The sequence below is a fragment of the Toxotes jaculatrix genome, chromosome 21 (assembly GCF_017976425.1).
Source record: "Toxotes jaculatrix isolate fToxJac2 chromosome 21, fToxJac2.pri, whole genome shotgun sequence".
Classification (NCBI taxonomy): domain Eukaryota; kingdom Metazoa; phylum Chordata; class Actinopteri; family Toxotidae; genus Toxotes; species Toxotes jaculatrix.
The window spans coordinates 1,441,620-1,468,016 of record NC_054414.1 but is presented as its reverse complement, the minus strand read 5'-3'; the positions used below and the strand labels follow the sequence as shown (position 1 = coordinate 1,468,016).

The following is a 26,397-nucleotide window of genomic DNA, read 5'->3' as shown; positions in this document are numbered from 1 at the left end:
ATATTCTTTTTCATCTCTTTCGGCCACCCGGAGGCAGCACTGGTAACCTCGTAAAGCCGATATGGCTAATGTGTTATGGCTAAACCCTATGTTCACCAGCTCGTCTCTTACTGTTTCTGCTGTTGCCCCCCCACACTGGCTTTATGGGAAGTGCAGAGTCAGGCCATAATTCTCTGAAGGACTGTCACTATGACTGACTCCTTCCATGCTACACACAGTCATTCCACTTGTTATTAATATTTAAAAAAAAAAAAAAAAAAAAAAAATCAGTGGATGCAGCATTAAAATGCAGTCTGTCTGAATATGCTGAAGCATCCATAGCTTCCCTAAATTCAGGAATTTCACTGCATCGTTTCAAACTTCATCCAAATCGTGGCATCTTAACACCAGTGCAGTGCATCTTCCTGCTGTGGTCCAGATACTGACACCAGTCCAAAAACAAAGGGGATCTGCACTGGATCATCTGAGCTCTGGCAGAAACACACTCACACATCAGGCTTTTTAGGTTAAACTACATGTTCACTCGCGCAGACGGATTCATGTGTGTACATTAGCACATATGTGTGCAGAGTTGTGTGTCCACCCTCTTCCCCTTAGAAAAAAAAAAAAAAAAAAAGTAAATACTATAAATGTGCAGGGAATTCACGTGTGATTATTCACGTGACTTTTTTTTGAAAAGCAACAGCTCCTTCTCGTGTCAAACACAAACGGCCGCGCACACACACACTCACAGACACACACACACACACACACACACACACATAAGGAACCGTGGCATTGCTTCAGTGTTGTAAGCTGATGGAGGAGAAGTGAAGCAGATGCAGCAGGCTTCATGCTGCCAGTCTGCACCGCACTGCGCCCCGCATCCCGCATCCACCCAACACACGCACACACACAGCAGCGACTACACACAGTCTGCACGCTGCTAAACTCCTCTTTATGACAAATGACAGCCACACGGGCTCTAACATCTCTGCTCCTCTCCCTCTGTCTGTCTGTCAGTGGGTTTTCACACCTCTTCCATCCTTGCAGTCCTGTCCGCATGATGCGGACTCACTGACCAATGACTAGTATCTACAGGAGCTGTCATCCTGAATGCGGTAAACTCCCTGCCCACACCACACACACACACACACACACACACACACACTCACACGCATACACGTATAGCCGAGCAGAAAGACGCAGTAACACCCAGCACAGCGCCTACATTCGGCTCCAGAGGAACGGGAGCAGCACTTACAGTCCGCAGGAACTGGATTTCATCCTCGCCTTCTCCTCCTTCGGCCATGGTTAGCTTTCACACGGAGATGCTCGAGGTGTATCTGCGTGTGGAGAGAGCAGGATGGCTCTGCGTGTGTGCGTGTGCGCGCGCGCGCGAGTGTGTGTGTGTGTGTGTGTGTGTGCATTCGAGACGGCGAAAGCCAACGCACTGTGGAACCTGTCTCTCATTGGATGGCGCGCGCTGTCCGAGGGAGGAGCTGCACAGGTGTGAGCGAGTATGTGTGTGCGCGAGCTATTCCCCCCCGCTTATCATCATTATCATCATCATCATTATAACAGTGATCATTATTATCAGCATACTAATGATAATAAATATCTGTCTAATATAATATTTACCATCCATAATATCATTCATTATCATTAATGATTAATTACTTGCAACATGCAGTAGTTCACAAATAATGACTCATCAAAAAAACCCTAATAGTTTATTATTACATAATATAGCAAATTAGAATCTAAGCTAATACCTCAGCTTAGCAAATCAATGGTATTATAATTAGTATCTTTAATTATATAATAATAATAATAATAATAATTCCTTCAGTTACAATAGGGCTCTCGCACGTTTCGTGCTCGGGCCCTAACAATAACTAGACCAGGGTCCAAGCCATGGCAGTTCGGACTGGTACAATCCTGATTCCAGCGCCACCTGTTGGTGGACTTTTTTGGTGTCTGATGTGTGTCTGTAAGTAAAAAATAAATAAATACTGCTGGAGCTTGGACCCTTAAAAAAATTATTTTAAAAAATCTAAATCAGAGCGATTTCAGTGAGGTTCCAGCCACGCTGCTTGGTTTGTGAGGCCCCCAGGCTTGGACCCCCGATGAACTGATGTCATTTTAAAAATCATTTTTTGAAAATCTAATTAAAGCAGTTCATGTTTTTATTACCGAGTATCCGAATGAATTTCAAATGACGCAACAAAAGGATTTTTACAGAAGCTGGAACACAGAACTTTACTGCTCTGTCAGGCTTAAAGTTCACCTGACTGCACTGCCTGTAACCACACCCACAACATGGTGATATCACGGTGTACTGACACACAATTATAGTACACTTCCACATCACTAGAGCCTGCTGGGAAGTTAAACCACTGGAGGTCAACAAAAACAAGACTTTCAGCTGCTGGGAAGTTGCTCCTAACAAAAGGCTTTTTTATTAAAATTCTCCTGTCCATGTTTCCACAGTGTGTTAGTCTCCTGCTATAACACACTGGTTGCAGCTCTTTAACACAGATCTTCAATGTAACATGAACAAAGTACGACAATGGAATACTGTTTTTGAGTGACTGAATGTGCCTATGAAGTTGTCAACCACTGAAACTGAGGTAAGTATTAAGAGTATTAAAAGTTCACAACAGCCTCCAAACAAATGCTGATGCAAACTACATAAGAACAATATTTTTTTTTTTAATTAACAACTTAAATACAAACGGTATGCAAAGACCCAAATTTTCCATTCCACATAAAAATTTCAAACTTAAATGAAGTCAATAACATTTATAAAGCATGTTTGCAGAGCTTACATCAGTAAATGTGATTTTGTTTGAATGAACTGGAACTGAATGTAAGAGCAGATTCTTAGTGTTGTTCACTGATTCTTTGATCAGATGTTTCCTGATTTTAATCATAATTGTTACCAGCAGCGACAAGTGTGGCTAGTGTTGTTTTCACCTTGTGAGTCTGTGTGCGTGTCATCCTGGTAAAATGTGGTCCTGGGGACACCTATTGCAAGGAGAGCTTCCACATTAAGTCAGTCAAGTCTGTCTGAGGACAGATTTTGTTACCACATTAGCATCACAACTGTGCAAGACACAGTCATGAATCTTCACAGGTGTGTAGCTGTGATCCAAATAAAGGCAGAGTACTGACTACTGCAACACCCTGTCAACATGACAACCTAGGCACAACCACGAGTGCTCAGTGGTCATTACTACATTACCGACAGGTGTGTGGCTGCAGTGATCCCATCTCAAGATGGTCTGTAGTTTTACCCAGTGTCTTAGAGTGGACAGGGATCATCCAAACTGGGATACAGTCTGTGATTTGGCTTTCAACTACACACCTGTAAAGTTTCTAGATGCTATTGCAGTAACAACATCTTGTCCTGACAGTCGGTCAAACATCTGCCCAGTTAGTTCCTGTCACAGTAAGTGTGTCCAGCACCACACATTTTGCCTTTAATGACACAGACACAGACTCACAAGGTGAAAACAATACCAGCCACACATTCACGGATACGGAGATGGGTGTGGATGCGTTAGGTACGGAGCTGGAGTCAGGATGTGGTTAGCCTAGCTTAGCGTACAGACTGGAAGCAGGTACACACAGCTAGCCCGGTGCTCTCCAAAGTTCTATACACCAGCCAACACCACCAAAGATCACAGATTAACACAAACTGACAGCCAGGTGCACTTCCTGGACTCTTGTCATCACAGTGAGGTTGTCAGGTTTTGTACCACAGTGCTTGTACGGTGACCAAAACAGAGGCAGAGATGTGACACTGAAGTTCTGGGCAGATGGATAAACTCTTGTCCATCAACATTTCTTTTCATTTCTTCTCAGTTAAATCCCGTTAATCAGCTTCAGATGTGTTGGTAGGTTCATTTCTGTGTCTGACATCCAGACATCCAGCGCTGTACTTAGCACCCAGACAGTACGTTTTCCAAAGTGTTGGAACTATTCCTTTAAAATAACTTAAACGCTGATGTAAGAAACTTGCCTCATAAAAGGAACAAAATCATTTAAAAAAATATTGTTATAATCAGCAAAATGAACGCATCACCAAGCGTCAGGAATCATACTGGCACTGACAGAGACTGACCTTGAACAACATCCAGCCCAGCCGGGGATGAAAGAGAGAAAATAATAATATCCACAACAAGCAAAATAACTGTGATGTGATCGCTTCGGCTTGATCGTGCAGCACGGCTGGAGAGGCATTAATATGCAACTGTTTTCCCCCTATGTGTGAGGCTGTACCACTAAAAACAAAACAAAAAAAACAAACCCTGACCCATTCTGAAACATACAGTAGAACATGTTAAAATGATAAGGCGTAGTGTGTTTGTCCAGAAGTTAAAAAAATATATACTGTGGGACGTCGGTGAATCCCAGTTTGAGCAGCACCAGTAAGAACCCGTGTGAGCCACAGTGGAATGGTTGGATTGTAAACCTGGTTCTCGGTGAGTTCGGCCCCGCTCCTGATCCCTCTGTGGTGCAGCCGGCTGCTGGAGCCGTCACGCTCTACGCCTCGCTGTCGTAACCCAGTATAGGAGCCAGCCATCTCTCCACCTCCTCCACACTTATCTCTTTCCTCCTAGCGTAGTCCTCCACCTGAAGACAACAACAGCAGAGAAAAATACAGGTTTCAGCTTAGTTTTGTGTCCTGAGTCCTCACTGTTAGAAATCTTTGTCTAACAATACCAACACCCCACTTTGGCTCCTTCTTGCATTTAGTTTAATTTGTGTATCTGTGTATGATATGTTAATTAATAACATGAACATATAATTATATTTTTTCCAGATCCATCAGACCAGACTACATTTTTCCAGTCTTCAACTGTCCACGTTTGGTGAGTGTGTGTCCACTGCAGCCTCACATCTCTGTTCTCGGCTGACAGGACTGGAACCTGATACCTCATTGGTCCTAGCTTCTCCTGTGGTAGCTACTTTAGCTGCATCCTGACCATTGTAATATTTGGAGCTCATATCACCTGAGTTAGCCTCATCATTCTCAGTCTTCACTTCTGCTTCTGAATTAGCTGAGTCATCATTGGACACAAATCATCTTCCTCATCACCGCTCGCCTCTGACACGTCTTCATGTCCAGAGCTACTGTCCTCAGAACCTTCCAATATCAAAGGACATACTTGCTCTGCACTAAACCATGCTGGCCCAAATATAAGACAATATTATGGAGCATGATGGAGCAGCACTTGGGGATTGTAGTCCTAATGGGATACTTTGTTGGCATGCGCCACAAAAGAAGGAAGACCCGTTCTAAGACAGGAAAACATCTTTACAGTTCACTGTGAAGGACAGACACAAAAGCCAATCCTGTCTCCAGTGAACTACAGCAGTTTAAGATGTGGATAGTTGAACCTGCTCCTTGGTGATCTTCCCCACAGCAAAGTACGAGGCCTGAGGGTTGGAGAAGTAAAGTCCGGACACAGAGGCAGCAGGCGTCATGGCCAGGGACTCTGTCAGACCAATACCTGCACACACACAGACAACACACACACAGTTATTACAGTTATTATATATGGATACAGCATAGATATACCTATGTAATAAACATAAAGATGAAGTACACAAAATGTCCAAGTGCACACACACCTTAACCTTCAACCAGGTCCTCACACCAAAATGTACTGATTTACATCATGAGGACTTCCTGTTTGTCCCCAAAAGGAAGGTATGGGGACTCACACACATATATGTCCCCCACAGCATGAGTAATACAAGCCCCCCCCCCCCACACACACACACACACATAGCAAACACATTTTCCATCTGGACTACACTGGGACATGATCCAAAAACCCATCCTGGGCCCCCACCCCCACCTGTGTGCGACTGCTCGGACTAGAATCAAGTCAGTGCTGTGATGACAGCATTAAATCTACTGCTCTTCACTTTGAGACAGCGTGATGAGTTTGGCAGCAGCTTGGCTGAGCCTGCATCAGACTAACAAACAAAGATATAACCATCAGAGGAAAGGTGAGCAGACAGCTTGACTGATGCTTGCTTTACAGAGACGACGTGTGTGTCAATGATTATAGCCTTCCTTTGCTTATGTTAGCATGCACAGAAGTAACCTGGCTACAGTTTTCTACAGTGTGTTGTTTTCTTAAATACAAGTGAGTAAGTGAGAAACTTTAGGTTTCAATAATCATTGGAAGGGGATTAAAGAAACCTGGTGTCCTCAGTTAGATTTCTCTTGGAAAATGCAGATTCCTTGGCTTACATAATCCCATCAGCAGGTCTCTGTGAAGTGCTTTCTGGTTCTCTCACCAGTCTTTTCCTGTATACCAGCCAGGCTCCACATAGTGGTCTTCTCAGTGTGGTCGGGCTGGCTGGGGTAGCCGGCTGCAGGTCTGATTCCCTGGTATCGAATCCTATGGAGGTCTGAGGCCTGCAGAGATTCTTCGGCACTATAGCCCCACAGCTCCTTACGCACGCGAGCATGGAGCTCCTCAGCAAACGCCTGGAGGACAAACGGTACCACCGATCTGTCATTCAGGATTCAATGACTCACTGACTTGCGCGACGCCGGCGGTGACGGAGGCGCGCCGTGTTTAGGACGCTGTCTATACCGTACCTCGGCCAGGCGGTCGGCCAGGGCTTTGACCATGATGCTGCTGTAGTCGTCTCCCTGCGCCTGGAACTGCTGACTCAGCTCCTCAGCTCCAAACACACCCACAGCGAACACGCCGATGTAGTCTGCCACGCTGCTGTCTACGGGGGCCACGAAGTCAGACACACACAGGTAGGGCTCTGAACTGGAGCTGTCCTTCTCCACCTGCAGCACAGATACACACACACACACACACACACACACACACACACACACACAGCTTGAATCTATGTATGACAACAAAAGCACTGTGTCAGCATGTTGCCATGGCAGCCAAATGATGTCTTTAGTAAATTTCACAGTGATCTAGTCAGCGGTTCGCAAGAAATTATGCCTCAGACCTGAATCACTTTTTTCTGGTATGTCCCTCACCTGTTGCCGTAAGCCGTGGAACGTGGCAATGGGCTCGGTGTCTCTGTGCACTGTGACGTCATTTTTGTACACATTGATGTCATCGCCGTCGCTCTGGGCACGCCAGAATCCCACCAGGCCCTGACCCCTCAGCTTGCTGCTGGCAATCATCTGGTTGAGCAGCCGCTGAGCGTCATCGAAGACTCGACGAGCCTCCGAACCTTCAGGACCCAAACAGATCAGACATGGTTTCAAGTTACTCACTGCTGCCAATATCAGGGTTTTCTTGTAGTAGTATTCTTATTTTAGCGTTTAAGATGATTTCACTGATGACGAAGTATTAAAATAAAAACGAAAGGCGGAGCTCGTACCCACGGTCTTGTCATTGAAGATCTTGGGGTAACCTCTGTTGGGGTATTTTCCTCTCAGCTGCCACACATCGAAGAAAGGCTTCCAGTCGATGAAGTCCACCAGACTGCTCAGGCTGTAACACTCGAACACCCGGGTGCCCAAGAACTGAGGACGCACTGTCACACAAAGACAAATACAGGGCACACTGTTGCCAAGTGGTTTGACGTGTTTGGTATCTCTGGAAACTTTGGGATCTTGAGCAGGCCTTAAAAAAAAAAAGGTTATAAAGATAGACTTCCCAAAGATTATGATGACAAACTGAAACTGCATCAGTGTATCTGTACCTGGTCTGGGCAGAGAGAGCCAGTCTATACGTAAAGCCTTTTCTCTGGCCTGGGAAAGAGACAGATACCGACGATCCTGAAGGCAACAGAGGGAGCACACTTCAGTACAAGTAAAAACACACGTACTAACACATATCACAACACAATATACAGCTACAACATATCCCAGGATATCTTTAGGTTATCTGGGTTCCCTGAGCCTAACACTGACTGCCCTGGATCACCTGTACTATGAAGCTGGTTATCAACCGGCTTAGTTAACAGGGTTGTTAATTACAAGTACAAGCAAGATTATCAGAACCATGAATAAAGTATTTAACATGATATGAGAGGAAACAGTGATACCTGCAGGTAAATTCAGTTATTCAGCGTTATTTTTAAGCTTCTTCGTGAATTAATAATAATTATTCTGAATAAGTGAAGCAGGTAAAAAAAAAAAGTCAGTAAATGTCAGTTAAATTGGAAAACCCCAGCCAGCAAAATGATTCCACTCGTCTATAAAAATCTCTGATGCTCTTCATTGTTTTGCCACTTTATTGGAAACTCTTTTGTCCCTGTCGGGATACTGTAGGAATGATGACTCCGTTTTTCCCAGTGATCAGATTGGTCAGTAGTCGGGGGCCGGGGCTATTGGCAGGTTTTTGATCTGATCATTAATCTGAACTTAACCTGCTCCGGAGCAGGTGAGGTGTGCAGCATAAGTTACCATGGCGTTGTAACAAGGTAAGAAGTGAACCACCATCATAACCCTGAAAACCCAAATCCTGTTTCACAGTCCAGGCTTCTGAGGCCATCTTGAAGCAATCTCAGGTCCCAAGATCAGCGCATGTCTTTAAATTACAGTATTGTAGTTCAGAGTGAACAGTCTCCCCCTCTATCCTTGTGTTTCTGGTGTTCTCCCATCCCTCACCATTCTTGTTAGTCCCCTGTTGGTTTTTTTTTTGTGTGTGCGCGTTTATGTATATGCGCGGTCGACCTATCTTCAGCTTCCTCCCAGAATTCCTTCTCACCCCTCCACAACCACATCATCGGCCACACCCTCAGTCTGCAGTATATTAACACCACTGTTATTATTCCTCGTGCTTATACTCTTCTGTGCTCCACCTGTACCCGTGCCTCCGCCGTCTCACCACGCTCCTCATCAGACTGCTGTAGGTTTCCTGCTCGCCAGTTCCTCTCCTCTGCCTCACACACCTCCACCTGCTCCAGCCTGTCAGTCTCACCCAGCCTGTTCTTAGCTTGCTCCAACGCCAAGACCATTATTCTACTTGGCAGTACACTCCTATTGACTTCATTCCACCCCTGTCTCTGTGTTTTGAGTGTAACTCTGCCTAAAAAAAAAAAAAAAAAAAATCACAACAATCGTAACCGACCTTCTCTGATTCAGCTGACGTCAAACAAAACTAAAACAGGACTCCTTTTACAATCACTGAGACACCAGTGATGTCTCAGAGGAGACAAACGAGATAAAACAGAGGAGGAGAGGGAGAAGAGTCTTCCTGGCGGTTTCACATTATGAACATCAGCATCCTTGCTTCATTACTTTTAATTAGACCATCTCAACTGACTTCAATTTGTTCCTGTTCACTTGTGCGATACCTTTGTGCTGACTCTTCAAATTACCTCTAGTACACAATAGAAGGTCAAGCTGTAGGTTTTACTCCCCCAGTGACTCACTGTGTTCTATTTCTGTTCAGTGCACTTCAAATACAACACTGTGTACAGTAACTACTACTACTGCTGGTCACAGTGCACTATTTTACCCATACTGTGACCTGGGAGACTACTTCAGATCTGAAGTTTTCACAAAAAGCTAGCGTTCAACAATCTAAATGAATATGCTATCACACTAGAACAATACCAACATTAAAGTGGTTTAAAGGAGACTAGTGGAAAATGTATGTGAACCCTTTAGAACTGTGCATTTATGTATAAGTTTGTCTTTCAATATTTTCAGATCTTCATGCATGACTGATGAAACTAAGGTTAAACTGCTTAGGAAGAATATGCATGTTCTCCCAGTGCTTGTGTGGGTTCCCTCTGGGTTCTCCAGCTTCCTCCCATAGTCGCATTAGGTTCATTGGTGACTCTAAACAGCCCTGTGCTAGACTGGAGACCTATTCAGGGTGTACCCTACTTCTCACCCAAGCTGGGATTGGCTCCAAGCCCCCTGTGACCCTTAAGAGGCTAAGCAGTATGGATGATGGATGGATGGATGGATGGAATACACAGGCCTACGTACAACATAAAAGCGACTGCACATGGACAGCGCCACACCATCGAGGGGGAAGATGAATTCCCAGGGTGTCTTAGAGGGTGATGTCAGGGTGGAGGTCTGATAGCTGAAGCTCTGTAGAAGCCGGGTGATGCAGCGGGACCATGCATCACCACAAAACACTGAAGTAAACCTACAACAGCAGTTCTGTAGGGAGAGTGGTCCAAAAATTCCTCCTGCACACTGTGCAGGTCTGATCCACAGATACTGGGAGAACTTGTGTTTGGTTTGCAAACACCAGTTATTAAATCTAAGGGTTTACTTTTTTCCACCAGTACTTTGAAGCGTTCAGTGTGTGTGTTCAATGAAGACAGAAAAGAAAACTGTTTGTATGCTCATTCAAAAGGGTCCACATAACACAGTACGGCTCCTGCTAAGTAAAAACATACACGTGTGAGCCCATGTTAACGGTGACCTGTGTTACATCCATTGTTGCCCAAACACGATTAAAAACACAAAAGTGAGCCACACTATTGCGCTGGGTGACATGTTCTTTCATTACCATGAACACACACACACACACACACACAGTAGTTTATTTTAACTCAGTGCCACACACACACACACACACACACACACCATGCTGCTGCCCCAAATACAGAGCACCAAATGTGGATTAGTCCGCCACTGAAAATAGTCTGTTAGTTTGTTAATAAACTCTTTCAGCTGTTTTAGGAAAATGAAACTATATATTTATGACGTGTTTGAAGATGAATATTTGAAAACAAGCAAAATGTGCAATAAAACCAAACTGATCCTTTAAGCAGGCTGATTTGTTGTTTCTTAAAAAAAAAAAAAAATCTTCTATTGCCTTTATAAAACTACTTCTCCCAGCAGCACATCTTCATCTTTCATGCAGTATGAATCTTGCACAGCCTTCATGGCAACCAAATAATAATCTAGATGGCATCTCAGAGTTCACTTTCATTTTTTATGCAAAGGGAAATTCAGTTGGTTATAGTAAACTACCATAAATGAGCCTGGGCTCAGGTGTGTTGTCGTTTGTCTGGAGGCTGCTGAATGTAGCCATCTGTGTTTACTTGTAATAAGGGCGCAAGACTTAGATGCGACAAGGATCGCAAAGAAGGTCACCTACGTGGGTCACTGGATCCAAGAAAACACTTTTGAAGCACTAAAGTGGTTCAAAAGTAGGGACCCCTCCATAATGGGGAGCTTCTACCAGCCCTTTCTTACCTTCAGAGAGTCATAGTGCTCCTGCCTGATCTCCTCATACTCCTCTTTCAAATCATCAAAGTACTCCTCCCTCACGGTCTCATCCAGCAACTGGGAACACTGAGGGAGAGGAGAACAAGCAGGAGATGAAACACACTGAAGTGTGGACCAGTCAGTTCAAACATCTTTCACTCTGCTTTGTTTGTTAGTTAGGATTCTGATGCACCACCAAACACTGACACCAAACGCTGTCTTGAACAGCTGACACTGTCCCATGACTGTCTGTCTCTTCGAGCTGTGATGCAGATCCTGATCCAGAGACAGATTCAAACATTTGATTTTTGTTTCTGTAATGAAAAGTATAGTAAGGCAGATGGTACTTACCACCACCACACTCCTGGAGGCGTCCAGGACATGGATGACAGGACAGCTGTAGCGAGGGGCGATCTTCACTGCTGTGTGTGTCCTATCAAACACAAAACACATATTTACAACCCAAGAAAGCACTGCAAGACATCAGCCTCCTTTTATGATGAAAAACAGAGGGATGACTTACAATGCCTAATTATATATAGAGGATATATGGATATCCAGCAACCTGCCTGCTACCTATCATTTACAAATGTTTGTTGATACATATTTTTACTTTATCATGGATTTATGCGTGTTTGTGTTCGTATTACTTTGACGTGGTGGCTCCTCCAATCAGCAGTGGTGTTGCCATTCCCAGTCTCTCCATCTCTTTGGCCACGTGGATCATCTCATCGAGAGACGGGGTGATGAGACCAGACAAGCCAATGATATCTGCGGGGACACACGTGACACACGCCCAGGATTACTGCTGCTGCTCATATAAGACAGTAAGAATTAATACAGGAAGAATCATTTGACAATAGTTAAACAATAGGAGTTTAACCATATGTTCAGTCAGAATCTCACACTGACAACATGTCATCTGAACTGTACCTGCTTTCTGTGCGATGGCCTCTCTGAGGATCTGATCACAGGGAACCATCACCCCCAGGTCAATGACTCTGAAAGGGAACAAACACCCCCAAATTCATTTCTATGATGTAACTTGTAACCCTGACTTGTTTGGGCACATACAATATTACACAATGTAGGATAAACCCACATAGGTAGGTAGTTAACACACACACACACACACACACACACACACAAACGCATAGCAAATTAGGTGCCATTAAACAGTAATAACAGCACTGGGTTGGTGCCCAGGGCCTGGCAACAAATCAACACTGCCACTTCACTCCCATAATGCACCGCTGTGCCCTGTGGGGGATCAAAAGGCGATGTGAGGTGAACGGGTTAATACTCTTGAACGGTTCAGTGAACTGCTGTCGGTGCCACTGAGATTAACGTTTAACCTCAAACGGACACCGTCAGCTGTTAATTCCAGTTCATCATAAATATATTTGCTGCTATTTACACCACATTGTGAGCCAAAGTGCTGCTGACAGGCTGAATATACTCTGACGAGGGCGCGGTGGGAAAAAAAAAAGAACCTGATGCCTAGTGAAGAATTTGAAACCATTTAAAACTTTGCAGCGAACCAGTTTTACCTGAAGTTGTTGCAACCCAGCACCACACCCACGATGTTCTTGCCAATGTCATGGACGTCTCCCTTCACCGTAGCCAGAACGATGGTGCCCTGATAGGGATCCTGCAGACCAAGGAGAACACATGAGGGGGAAGAGGAGAGCCATAGAACAAATAAATAAATATATGGACCAATACTCTTTATATATATCTTTATATTTCACCCAGATCTCCTGTGAAAAGACATACTGACATATTTATGGAAATATCTTCATCTATCATAATGTGCTAAATGCATTCATATTCAGGGGAGACTGACCATCTCCTCCGTTGAGCCCGATGATGCCATCATCTCCTCCCTCTCCTTCTCCATGAAAGGAATCAAATAGCCCACAGCCTTCTTCATAACACGAGCCGACTTGATCACCTGCAAACGCACAGAGGCTGTTAACTGCAGTGCTTCTTTGGTTTTAACTCCAGTAGTTTTAAAATGCTGTAATACAGTGGGGACAATTGTTTTGTTCAATCCAGATATGAATATGTTTATTGTTTGGGTGTAGCATAATGTGAAGCATAAAGTAAAAACACCTATGCAAGAAGGACACAGGTAAAAAAAAAAAAAATAAATAAATAAAATTAGTAGCATCCTACCTGTGGCAGGAACATCTTCCCAGCTCCAAAGAGATCTCCCACCACCTTCATGCCGTTCATAAGGGGGCCCTCAATGATGTGAAGGGGTCGAGCGTAGCGCTCAGCCTGAGTGCGACACTCCTCCACGTCCTCCACCACATACTTATCTATTCCCTGCACAGCAACAACACAGGTTGGTGCATATTACAGAGGTGGAGAGATGAAAACATGACAACAGGGGAATCTGATTGGTTTAAAAAAAAAAACCAACATACATAAATTTATGTTTACAAGTATGCCAATGAGATGACATACACTCACCTGACAGTGAAAGACTTATTTTATTACATATTTCAAGTGATGATTAAGGAGACCCAACAGTTTTAAAAGGCTTTTAAAATGGTTTTGTAATCTTTTATTTTGTTCAGATAAATAGGTGAAATGTCTGTTTCTGTGCTAAATATTTTCAGACTATGCCCAGCTGTTTAAACATTATCATTACCATTTACATGTATAAAAAAACCTTCTGCGTCCACAACACATTTCTTCTACTTCCTCTCTTCTGCAAACAACAAAACGGAGCATCACAGCCAACATCTGGTCAGATGTTGACGAAGTTGTCTCATGAAATAAACATAAATACAAGTCAATGACAAACAGCTGTAGGCCTAATGGGTGATCACATTTATTGAGGTTTGAAACGAGTAACTTTTAATTTCACTCATTTAATACCAGGCTATAATATGAGGTACCTTCATATAGTGACCCAGTAAACCCTGAACTAAAATGACCTCTGTGTGAGAACCACTATATTAGTGACTCGACCGGTTGGGTTGAGAGAGTAAGGGGTGGGGGCAAGTGAGAACAGGAGGGAGGAACATACCACGGTGCAAAGACCAGCTACAAGCACATGAATATACCTCCTATGTCCAGGGGGACGGAACTTCTCCCTCTCTTTCTTTCTTCTGTCCAGGTAGACATTGGTCTCCCAGCAGAGACTGTGTGATAATGTGTAATATATATATATATATCTTGTATGTAGCTGTGTGCAGTACAAATTTCCCCTAAAGAATAATATAGCTTATCTTATCTCACTTCACCTTCCAGCGTGGCTGTTCACATAAGGTATAAACACATGTGATCTACCATGTGGTCAAACAGCACATTGCACAGCCCACTTCTTTTCTACTATATTCCAACTCTTAGTGTGGACCTGGTCTGAGTTTAAGCTAAGTTTCTCTGTCTTAAAGGTACAGTTGAAGTAGGTCTAGACCGTACTCTATATGAGAAGCATCCTGAGATAACTTCTGCCATGATTTGGAGCTACATTTGATTTGTCCACCATGAACAATTAAAGGTGCACTTCCACAGCACTAATTTATCTACAGAGTCCTGTCATACACACCCCTCTGCTGAGAACACTCTCTCTTTTTAACAGAAGTAATGTTTTCATTCTATAATTCATTCCCAGCACAACTCAAAGCTTCCTGAGGTTTTAACAGCCTGCCTATGAAGGAAATGCTGCAAGACTTTTAATATGAAAATCCTGGAGGAAGTATCAAGTTTCATTCATGGCAGTTTATCATTGTTTGGGGGCAAAGGTTGCAGTGGAGCATCTGAGGTGACAAGTGCTGTGCTGATGAACTAGTGTTATACTGAAATTCTCAGGACACAGGTAAACATGGATTTTAATACAGGGGGAAAAAGAAATATGTAATAATAATAATAATAATAATAATAATAATAATAATAGTTCTTCCAGACTACAGTAATCTAATCTATTCTAATGGTCAGATCTTACCTTGATTAAAGCGTACTCCAGCCTCTCCTCCACGCTTCCTTCTCTCCACTCATCTGTCTGAACCACCTTCTTCCCTCCTTTCACATTGTTCTGTTAAACACGAGCAGTAGAGTCAACATGTAGAAAACCAAACTAAAGCAACATCCTCTTGGTGTGTGGATTAAAACGCGTAGGTACGGACGTACCTGTGCATAGGCCAGTAATTTCTCAGTGGCATCGGCGTCTCTGTTCCAGATGAGGTTTTCACACAGCAGCAGCAGCTCTCTGTCGATGTCGTCATACACCGGCAGGTTTCCGGCATTCACTATCCCCATATCCATACCATCCTGGGACAGGAGAGAGTGTGTGTGGGTGTTATTATTTACAGGCTTCCTACTCTACTACGTTGAGTCATACCTTCATGGCCATTTTTTTCTGTTACTACTAAAACTGCACTCACCGAGTTCATTAAACTGTTGTAAACATCGATCAGAGTTTTCAAACCAACTTCCTGCCTCAGATTTGAACCTACTCAAACTGTTTTCAACCTGCTTGAGTGTCCGAGTACTTTGTCACCATCTTCCCAGAGTAAAATGTAACTCTGCTGACAGTGAGGTCGGCATATGTGATGGTGGTGTGTCAGCGTTTACCTTGATAGCGTGGTAAAGAAATGCTCCATGCATGGCCTCTCTGATGGCCTCCATTCCTCTGAAGGAGAAGGACAGGTTGGACAGACCTCCGCTCACTCTGGCTCTTGGTAAAGTTTCCTACACAAACACACACACACACAAACAATGTACAGTTGATGCAGATTCACACCTATGGACATTTCAGAGTCGCCAGTGAACCTAATGCTGCATTACCTTGATAAGCTTGGTAGCCCTGATGAAGTTGACAGCGTACTCGTTGTGTTCCTCCATGCCCGTACCGATGGTGAGGATGTTGGGGTCGAAGATGATGTCGTTGGGGTCAAATCCCACTTTGCTGACCAGCAGCTTGTAGGCTCGACTGCAGATCTCCACTTTGCGGTCAGTTTCTGTGGCCTGGAGAGGACAGAACGCTTTTTTTTAATCAGCATGCAGGTTTGTGTTTGCGTATGACAGAGTTTTGCGTGCGTTTGTCTCCCCCACCTGTCCCTCCTCATCAAAGGCCATGACCACCACGGCGGCTCCGTAGCGCTTCACGGTAGCAGCTCTGAGCAGGAACTCTTCCTCTCCTTCCTTCAAACTGATGCTGTTGACTATACACTTCCCCTGGCAGCACTTCAACCCAGCCTCAATCACTGAGAAGTTAGAGGAGTCGATGCACAAAGGAACCTGAAGGAGAAGCAGAAGCTCAATCAAAAAATAAATACTAGAGCCAAATTAAATAATCAGAAAGTCAGTGGTTCGATCGCCGGCTCCTCCAGTCTGTGTCTCAAAGTGTCTTTGGGCAAGATACTGAACTGGGAGTATTAGTAAAAAGCGGTATGTGAATGTGTGTGTGAATGGGTAAATTGTAGTGTAGTGTAATGCAGTCTGTTTACCACATTTAGCTTTGGGGTGTTAACCACTTGTTAGTCAGGCAGCTCAGAGTTCAGGGTGAGGTTCAGAATGTGCCTCAGAGTCATTATTAACCACCTGTGCTTCTCCTGCTACGATAAGTCAAAATATTTGCTGGGAAAAAAAAAAAAAAAGCCTGCTGTCTCCAAGTTTTATTTGCATTCCATTTACAGTCTTTATCACAAGTTTAGAAGACTATATCACGTATGTGTCCCTGAGGTCAAGAATGAATCTTAAAAAAAAACAAAAAACAAAAAACAAAAAAAACAACATTGCAGCAGCTACAGCAGCTCCATCTGCGTCTGCACAGGATGCCTTCAGGGGCAGCACTGAGGTCAGGCCACCTCGGTTCTGGCAGTCCTCAGAAGCTGAGAGAAAGGAATGGAAGAAAACTGACTGAAGTCGAAAAACGTGCTTTGAGTCGTGTTGACACGCGTGTAACAACACGCTGTTGAATTCTGGATCTGTCAGCCTTGCTTGTGAACAGTTCCACACATTTGTTTTCTGTTTTGTTTCGTGCTGCGCGGGCTTCCTGTTGAGTTTTGGAACTGCAAAAAAGGAAATGAAATCTACCCTGCCGTCCCTTTCACATGTCGTATTCAATACTATAATATACCCAATATAATACAGTAACATGGCTGTTGAGGAATTGCCTGTGTTCATTTCCACTGCCTTTAAATCCTACCCGTGCAATGTCTGGCTCAGAGGCGATGAAGTTACAGAATCGGGCCATGGCGGTTGGCCCCTCCAGCATCCCCTCATCCATGTTTATATCCAGCACCTGGGCTCCCATTTCCACCTGGGCCTTAGCAATGCTTAGTGCCTCCTGGAAATCAAAGAGGGACGCAAATAAACAGTGAAATCCAATACTGATTTTGGCCTATGCTAATGACTTGACAGCTGAAAATGAAATAAATGAATAAATAAATAAATTCTGTGTCTCACCTCATAGTTTCCTGCCATGATCAGCTTGGCAAACTTGCGTGACCCGGCCACGTTGCATCGCTCGCCAATGTTTACAAAGTTGGTATAAGGGCCAATCCTGAACGGCTCTAAACCTAGAAACCAAAAAGGACATTTTTATCTCACTGACAGCTTTGTGTTTTGGATAAAAAGGGAGTGGCCGTATGAAGGATCTCTCCTGTAGCAAATTTTAAAGAGAAAAATGCAAACAAACTCCCAGGATGTCAACTTTAAGTAATTTATATGTTGATAAAGTCAGTATAATGTACATTTCCACATTTCTACAGTCCTAATACTCACCACTCTACTGCGCTTTTGCAACACAAGCACCGTTTTTATTCACTAATTGTCTCCAAATCTTTCTCCTCTCCATTATTTTTCCTAAATCTACCATCAATAAACCTTTAATTATTAAGGTACCAAACATATTATGTTTTACTATAACAGACATTTTGCAAAACAAAGCAGTTCTACAAATTAACTGAGGCAAAATGTCAGGAAATGAAAAGCTTTGAAGAAGCTGTGTCTACTTTAAGAGTCTGAACAATGCAGTGATGTTCTTTCCCAAAATGGAGGTGTAAACTGCCTGTTGGTGTAAGTGGGGCATCAATGATCTTCAGGACACGCACAAGAGAGACAGGTGTCCTCTCTCCTGGACCAACTGGAGTCTTAGAGGCACCATGAGGATGCATAAATGTTACTTGCAGGAGCTTCACACATTCATGCCAAATCTTGCAAATCCAATTTCCAGTTAGAAAAAAACAGGAGGTTAGTCACAGGAAGCAGAATGGAGCAAAAAGATGAAGCCATATTTATGAAGAAACACAGATCAACGACAGCACAAGCCCAAAGGTTTAAATACACAGTGAGAACCAAACAGGGGAAGCATCATTGGTTAAATGTGGGGAAAAGTGGAAAAGAGAGAGAGAAGTGAATTAAGGTAATTAAATAAATCACTATTTGAGAACTGTCTGATCTGATTGACATCCTCAATTCATTAGTTTACAGTCATCATCAACCACAACAACCGGGAAGTTTCACAGCAGACTTGACAGATGGTGACATGAAGGTTTTATTACCTGAGAGAAGCAAGTAGTCTTGATAAATATCAGCAGCAGGAGCTCTTGGCTGGCAGTGTCTGACTGCTTCAGATATAGCTCTGATGGAGCAGAGAGGAGGAAATGGAACAATTTTTTATTTTATTTTTTTTTTTATTTTCAAAACTGTATGAAACTTATAGATGAACAGTTAGTTGTCAGAAACACTGAAGAGACCTGATGTGTCCTGGAGTGGTCCCACAACAGCCTCCCACAATGTTCACGAGTCCATCTGTAGCAAACTCCTGTAGACCGAAGTTAACAGAAAAATTTGTAGCCATGAGGAAGCCAGGGCTACTTAAGGTTACATATCAACATATTTTTCTATTTTTCATTCTGAATTGAAAGTGGTGTTTGCAGGTGTATGGAACTGTAGTCAGAGTCAGGCTAAGCTGCTTCCTCCCACTTCCTGGCTTCCAGGCTGAGCTAGGCTCTTTGCTTAACACAGATATGAGATGAATATCCATCCTCTCCTCCCTTTCTCACAAAGAAAGAGTACTTCCCAAAGTTTTGAGCAATACCTGTTATTACTATCTGCTTTTGTGGCATTTTGCCTTCGGGTGTGACATTACAGAGAGACAGGAATTACAGGCATGCTGCAAATATAAAGCAGCAGAATACAACATAACCTTTAAACTGGAGGCTGTTACTTCTGGAGTTTCATCATATTCTCCGAATGTGTTGGGAAGACCTGCCAGAAAAAGATAACACACACACACACACACACACACACACGACATAATGACATCATTACATCATCCTGGATGGTCTGACATGTGATGCAAGCTAAATTAGGCCAAAGGTCTGTGAGCTACAGCTGCTCACACACACCAGCAGAATCCTTTCAACTGTGTGAAAATGGTCATTTCAATCCTTAACATGTGGAAATATGAAGACACACATTTCATTTGGAGAGGTGTTTACATGGGCACCATGTCGGATGGAGCCTGGAGCGTGCCAACGGAAGTACGGCAGATTTCTGCAGTGCTGAATTAACATGAGTTCATAAATTGATACTTTAAAAGATGTAATGTATTCATTCATCTGGATTTAAGCCTTGACTGCTTTATGATGACATTATGAAAAAGGTGTGAGTGTGGGTCACCTGCGTTAGGATAACAGATAATGAAAGCTGTGGAGCTTTTTCCAATGGTCTCAATGAATGGTCGCATCTCTGTCGCCCCCAAGGCACAGTTCAGACCGATACTACAACACAAAGAGGGACAAAACCAGTAAGACACTGGACTTCACACCAATACTGAAACACAGAGAGGAAGAAAACCAGTAAGACACTGGACTTCACACCAATACTGAAACACAGAGAGGAAGAAAACCCATAAGACACTGGACTTCACACCAATACTGAAACACAGAGAGGGAGAAAACCAGTAAGACACTGGACTTCACACCAATACTGAAACACAGAGAGGGAGAAAACCAGTAAGACACTGGACTTCACACCAATATTAATACACAGAGAGGGAGAAAACCAGTAAGGCACTGGACTTCACACCAATATTAATACACAGAGAGGGAGAAAACCAGTAAGGCACTGGACTTCACACCAATATTAATACACAGAGAGGGAGAAAACCAGTAAGACACTGGACTTCACACCAATACTGAAACACAGAGAGGGAGAAAACCAGTAAGACACTGGACTTCACACCAATATTAATACACAGAGAGGGAGAAAACCAGTAAGGCACTGGACTTCACACCAATATTAATACACAGAGAGGGAGAAAACCAGTAAGACACTGGACTTCACACCAATACTGAAACACAGAGAGGGAGAAAACCAGTAAGACACTGGACTTCACACCAATATTAATACACAGAGAGGGAGAAAACCAGTAAGACACTGGACTTTAGACCAATACTGAAACACAGAGAGGAAGAAAACCAGTAAGACACTGGACTTCACACCAATACTGAAACACAGAGAGGAAGAAAACCAGTAAGACACTGGACTTCACACCAATACTGAAACACAGAGAGGGAGAAAACCAGTAAGACACTGGACTTCACACCAATACTGAAACACAGAGAGGAAGAAAACCCGTGAGACACTGGACTTCACACCAATATTAATACAAAGAGAGGGAGAAAACCAGTAAGACACTGGACTTCACACCAATACTGAAACACAGAGAGGGAGAAAACCAGTAAGACACTGGACTTCACACCAATACTGAAACACAGAGAGGGAGAAAACCAGTAAGACACTGGACTTCAGTCCAGTAGTAGTAGTGTTGCTGTCAAGGTGTGAGGTACATGAACTCACCATAGAGGTTTTGCATGGGATACACTCACTACAAAGGCCTCCCCTGTCTGACCAGACAGAGTTCGTCCACTCCGGTCTACAATGGTCCCTGAGATCTAGACCATGAGTGGGACAAGAGGGCGACATAAATATTTAAACATAAGCTCAACTAAATCCTGGAGAACACATTCATTCTTGGTTAGGCCGAGGACAGCTGAGACAGAGGCCGAATGTCCATACTATGTTTTTTTTTTTTAATGTGAAATTATAAATGAAACGGAGGAAACTGAGGAAAATGAAGTTTGAAGAAAATTTTAAAAAAACAAACAAACATACAAATATAGGTTTTCTTTCATAGTTCTTTTCAAACAGCAGGTCGATGGCGAACAAGGCAGCCTGTGTAAGGAAAAAAAAAAAAAGCCGTCAAGACACATCAATCCCTGTACATAAAACATCAGGGTATCAGCAACTCCCGAGTTACATTTATAATACATTTATAACTTGTCCACTGAAATCACTCTTTTCTAATTTGCCAGCAGGTGTCCATTAAAACTGCATATCACATTTTTGTGCATATGCATATTTTTAGAGATATGCAGCACACCGTTATTAAAGGAACAATATGTGATACGTTTCCTGTACTAAATCATAAATGACTATCAGAGATTAAAGAAACATGCTAACACTAGCTTCTCCGACAACAGTGCTACAGCCAGTATGTTCTCCTTTGAAATTTCCGTTCTGGAGCAGAACCTCTGTTTCACCCGGACGCTGTCAGTTAACACGGTCACTAATTAAACCAAATCACTGGCAAGGAAGTTCAACTAGTCTTATCTTGTAATCATACACGAGCTGATCCAAGTCACAGCGTAGGAATCATTGTCGCTGGCCATTGTGATAGTATGATGTTGTGCTTGTTCCTGTTGGCTCAGTGTCCTCAACCTGGCAACCTGCGTGAGATTCTTAAGTCTGGTGAGGAGGGGGGGGACTGCTGTATCCATTTTAAATGCTTGCTATTAATGTTACACATTGTTCCTTTAATAATTATGTTATAATCTGATCAGAATCTGATATTTCTTCGATGTAATCATCAGAAACTTGAAATGAAAGAGTCAACACCTGATAACTGGGGTCAACAGTTTTGAACCCTGTACGTGTTTTGGAGTATCTTGGAATGATTCTGATAATTTTTTCAAGACTTTCAAGGCGCTTAGACGTTTAACAAAATAAATTTAAGTAGTTGAGTAACACATTTAAACCACTTATGCTTGAATACCTTAGCATTGGCAGTGTCGAAGATGGTTTCAACCAGAAGTATGTCTGCTCCTCCGTCTAATAAACCTCTGACCTGCTCTGAGTAGGCTTCTACTAGCTCATCAAAAGCTGGGGAAGAGACACACACACACTCAGTCAACAGAATTGCATACTGTACATGACGTTACTATGATACTCAAATTCAACAGGCCTTTCACAGCAAACATCCAGCACTTGTTACTATTAACATTAACAATGGCTCTGCTCTATTTCAAGTGTCCCAGGGAGCCTTGACTACACTAAGACGCCAGTTAATTAGGTACACTTGTGTGCTCTAATGCAATCCTGTGCAATCGTTGTAGTCATTTTCAGTTTTCGTTTTGACTACTGCAAATTCTGAAGATAAAACAGGTATTCCAATGTTTCTAAAGAAAGAAAGGTACAGGAAGGAGGAGGGTCAAAACTCTACTAATAACTTGAAAGATAACAGCAGTCAACCGAGATTCAGTCGATCAAAAGGTCATGTAAACAACTAAAAACGCTAACAGAGTCACCCTGACATTTAAACACAGGCAGTGACAAACTGAGCTGTTGTTGTCACCTGATGGGTAAAGATTAAATCTTACACAATACAGTTCATTCAGAGAGTATCCAGTATTCTACGCTTAATATAACAGATCCTAAGCCCTAAGCCAGACTGTAAAACAGTTCAGTCTTGGTTTCATGGGACCAAAGATCCTTGTTCCTCAAAGTATTCCTCTGGAAGTTTCTCCTATCCCCATGCAGGATCTCTGCAGCTCAGCCAGAGTGACCATCAGGTTCTCGGTCACCTCTCTTACCAAGACCCTTTTCCCCTGACTTCTCAGTTTGGCCGGGCAGCCAGCTCCAGGAAGAGTTCTGGATGTTCCAAACTTCTTCCATCTAAGAATGATGGCGGCCTCATGAAGGCACCTGAGCTAAATCTCACGTCATAACAACATACCTATGAAACTGTATACTAATTGGAAATGATATGATTAATTCAATAAATGTGACCTGGATCTGGATAAGTGGTATAAAATGGATGGATGGACTAATGAACAAAAAAAAGATTCATTTAAGTGTTTTTTTTAAGACTTGCCAAGACCTACACCCAGAAAAAGCACAAAAAAAAATCTGCAAGTCATCTTACTGATGTTCCTGAAGTCCGGTCTCTCCACAGACGGCGATACAGACAGGGTTTTATTGGTGGGACCCACTGCCCCAGCCACATAGCGTTTACAACCTGATAACACACACACACAGATTATAGCTGATGATTAATTCATGTTGATGTAACACACGTAAAGCATTTCCTGACAGTCAGGGCCTGTACATCTATTTTCCAGGCAGCAGTATGCTGCTGTAATGCTAAAAACTCAGCTTACCGCTTTGTCTGGAGACATCATCAGCTGCTTTCCTTGCCAGCTCCGCGGACACCCTGTTGAGACGATAAGCCTGCAACACACACACACACATATATATATAACTCAGGTTTACCTTGTGTGAGCTCATGTAAGCTCCATGAGCAATAGAATGGACAACATATGTCTTCTGAGGTCAACCCACATGTGACATGAGGGAATGCTGTGTTTTTTTCTTTACAGAAACGTGGCTTATTGACAACATCAGAGCGAGAAAAATAAAATGAACAATGTGATAAACTGGGAAATGATGGGAGAGAATAATAATTTAACAATAGATACTGAGAGGGAATCGACGAGTCATCAGCAGAAAAATGAAAGAGTCTGGCTAAGAAAGACTCTTAGCCAGAAGCCAAAGCAAAGTTGGTGGTTGCAGTTGGTAACACTTTATGGTGAACTCTTTTAGGAGTCATTCGTTGCCTAGGAGACTGCCAGTGTCTCTTGATTGTTTTAGGTTTTGTTTTGAGGTTTAATACAACAAGCCATCTCAGCTGTGTCTGCTGAATGATGGGAGGGTGTTGTAGTTTAAGGTGGAGATAACAGCAAGGACACAGAGCTGGGTGCAGAGTGTTCAGCTGTTTGTAGAGATGGGGGGTAGCTCTCATTCTACTGCCCTGTTCATTAACCACTGTTACTGCCAGGGCTGAACAGAGCCCAAAGAGCGATGCATCAGCAGCTGATGAGGTAACATCTGTCAGTCTGTCCGCTCTGTTGACATCATACCATGTGTTCCAGTCCATAGTCTGCCTGAGCGATGGAAGTGCTGCTGAATGTGTTGGTCTCGATGATATCCGCCCCGGCCTGCAGGTACTCCTTTACACACAGATGAGAGCACAGGTTACACACATCCAAAACACACACGCGTGTTCAGGTTCACATCCTGCTCAGCCCACCAAAGAAACAGAGTCCCTGAATAATCCACAGACCTTCACGGTGGATCATTCTCATTAGGACTATTCTTTTAGAAGACAGTGGTTCACAGTGAAGTCAGATAAACATTATCATTGCAAAGACAAAACATTCACAGAACCCCTTTCTCATAGACAAATTACCTTGTGTATTTTGTAAATTATATCGGGCTGTGTGATACTGAGAAGGTCGTTGTTGCCCTTCAGTGGAAACTTGTGCTCTTTAAACTCGTCCCCCCTAAAGTCCTCCTCTTCAAGCTTATGCTGCTGGATCATGGTTCCCATCCCACCGTCCAGGACCATAATCCTTTGCTGCAGCACTGCACGAAGCTCGGACTCTAACGGACTTCTGCAGCCTGGAAATGAAAGTGGGGCTTTTATTCATCGGGGATGGGTAACTTTTAAATACATTTACTGTAATGACAAGCTTTCCATACACAGAGAGAGAGAGAGGGAGAGAGAGAGAGAGAGAGGGGGAGAGGGAGATCTCTTATCATTTTCCTACGCAGTCAGTGGCGTGGCCAACCTGCATACTTACATAAATGTGTATGTGGTGGCTGAGTACATGAAGAGGTAACTACAGGAATCTAATCTGAATTGACAAAAAGCATTTTCTTTCATATTCCTGATCCAGCCCTCTTGGTGTTGAGACATTCCAGAGTTCCTCCATTAGAGAAGGAGGGTGTTTGTATACCCTTCTCTCCTCTGACATCTATCATGCTGAGTAGCAATGTACAGGTGGATGATAACTTAAAGTAAAACCCTGAAAAAAGAGACATGATGCCTCCATCTATAGGTCATTGCTGATGCCTGAACGCACCATAAAGAAGTGTGGAGCTGCAGGTATTTCAGATAATAATCTTCTGAAGATTCATCAATATGAGTGCTTCCTTTCACAATGTCTTATTGTTTCCATGTTATCATTTCATACATACATAGTTATTCTAAAAAAATAACCTTTATCACCACTTTAAAGCCTTGGGATCAAGATATATAGAGTAGTGGAACATTTTACAGTGTAAAACTTGTCAGTGCTCTCTGATGAATTAACCATGTCATGAAAACACTGTCTCATGACATCGTTAATTTTGTGATTCAAATCAGCCAACGCTCATGCCTGTTGCGTCAGCCCAGATGTCCACCTGTGGAACTGTCCACACAGTCCAGTCCTCAGACCTGAGCGGTGACTCTCACTCTAGTCCAGCTGGTTGTCACCACTGTTGCTCAGAAGAGCATCTCTGTTATACGACCAGCTTCTACACCCTCCCTGTTCAGTCATACGAGTGGGAATAAATGCTCTAACACTGCAAACTCCACACAGAATTAACTGTCACATCTGGTTGTTTAGCTAGCACAACGTTCCAAACTTGCCCGCACGTGGGTTAACAAGTAGGTCCATTGAGTTTACACTGGACTCTATGAGGCAGACGGCTAAAAGCTAACCGTTAACAGCGAGAAAACTAAGTTTATTTACCCGCTTCCGAAGAGAATTGATGAGTGAGGTTAGTCGGTGCCATCTTGTGAAGACCCAGGCTTGAGAACAGCCCCACAGACCGTCTGAAGAGCAAACGGTTAATCCTGAAACTCAAAACTTTTGCTGCAACTCCGGTCCAACTTTATCGGCGCGTCGCCTACAAATGTTTGGCTCCTCTAGCGGTAACATCTCCGCTTCCGGTTTCAGACCATCACAGTAAAAGATTCACCGTTAACGCTAATAGGTAAGCTTTTCTCACATATCCCATATCACACAGTTAAAATGCGTGTTCAATTACTTTGGAATATTTTCCTTGTAAACGATTTTTTGAAAGCATAGGTCTAG

The 26,397-nt window shown here is 43.2% G+C and overlaps 2 protein-coding genes across 3 annotated transcripts in view; both read right to left on the bottom strand.

Annotated features, from left to right (window-relative positions):
- The window catches only part of ryr2a (ryanodine receptor 2a (cardiac)), a 109,148-nt gene extending 107,857 nt beyond the window's left edge, over positions 1-1,291 (bottom strand). Inside the window, exon 1 of the mRNA XM_041029386.1 lies at positions 1,244-1,291. Coding sequence (XP_040885320.1) covers positions 1,244-1,291 — 48 coding nt within the window. The remainder of the gene's footprint in view (positions 1-1,243) is intronic.
- Positions 1,292-2,194: 903 nt separating this feature from the next.
- Positions 2,195-26,203, bottom strand: mtr (5-methyltetrahydrofolate-homocysteine methyltransferase). 2 transcript variants are annotated; one of them, XM_041067004.1, is made up of 33 exons: positions 26,053-26,203; positions 24,723-24,934; positions 24,394-24,483; positions 23,635-23,704; positions 23,400-23,492; positions 22,251-22,357; positions 21,311-21,370; positions 20,996-21,090; positions 19,814-19,914; positions 19,338-19,399; positions 18,886-18,953; positions 18,691-18,770; positions 17,594-17,706; positions 17,334-17,474; positions 16,238-16,423; positions 15,971-16,150; positions 15,758-15,874; positions 15,314-15,454; positions 15,129-15,218; positions 13,349-13,501; positions 13,017-13,124; positions 12,721-12,821; positions 12,104-12,171; positions 11,821-11,941; positions 11,522-11,603; positions 11,159-11,257; positions 7,690-7,765; positions 7,366-7,521; positions 7,016-7,215; positions 6,608-6,808; positions 6,301-6,493; positions 5,389-5,501; positions 2,197-4,620 (listed from the first exon to the last, which is right to left on the bottom strand). In XM_041067004.1, the coding sequence occupies exons 1-33, from the start codon at positions 26,093-26,095 to the stop codon at positions 4,531-4,533; spliced, it is 3,810 nt and encodes a 1,269-aa protein (XP_040922938.1). In that variant the 5' UTR covers positions 26,096-26,203; the 3' UTR covers positions 2,197-4,530. The 2 variants fall into 2 exon arrangements, 1 of the variants encoding a protein (XP_040922938.1); XR_005896616.1 differs by lacking the exons at positions 6,301-6,493; positions 6,608-6,808 and having other exon boundaries at positions 2,195-4,620.
- Between the last annotated feature and the right edge of the window lie 194 nt (positions 26,204-26,397).

Excerpts from the sequence above, each read along its gene's own strand:
- mtr (XM_041067004.1), bottom strand. The coding sequence starts at position 26,095 with ATGGCACCGACTAACCTCACTCATCAATTCTCTTCGGAAGCGG. Across the intron at positions 24,935-26,052 it reads TCAATTCTCTTCGGAAGCGG|GCTGCAGAAGTCCGTTAGAG; the intron begins GTAAATAAACTT and ends TTTCATTTCCAG. Across the intron at positions 23,493-23,634 it reads TGATGTCTCCAGACAAAGCG|GTTGTAAACGCTATGTGGCT; the intron begins GTAAGCTGAGTT and ends GTGTGTTATCAG.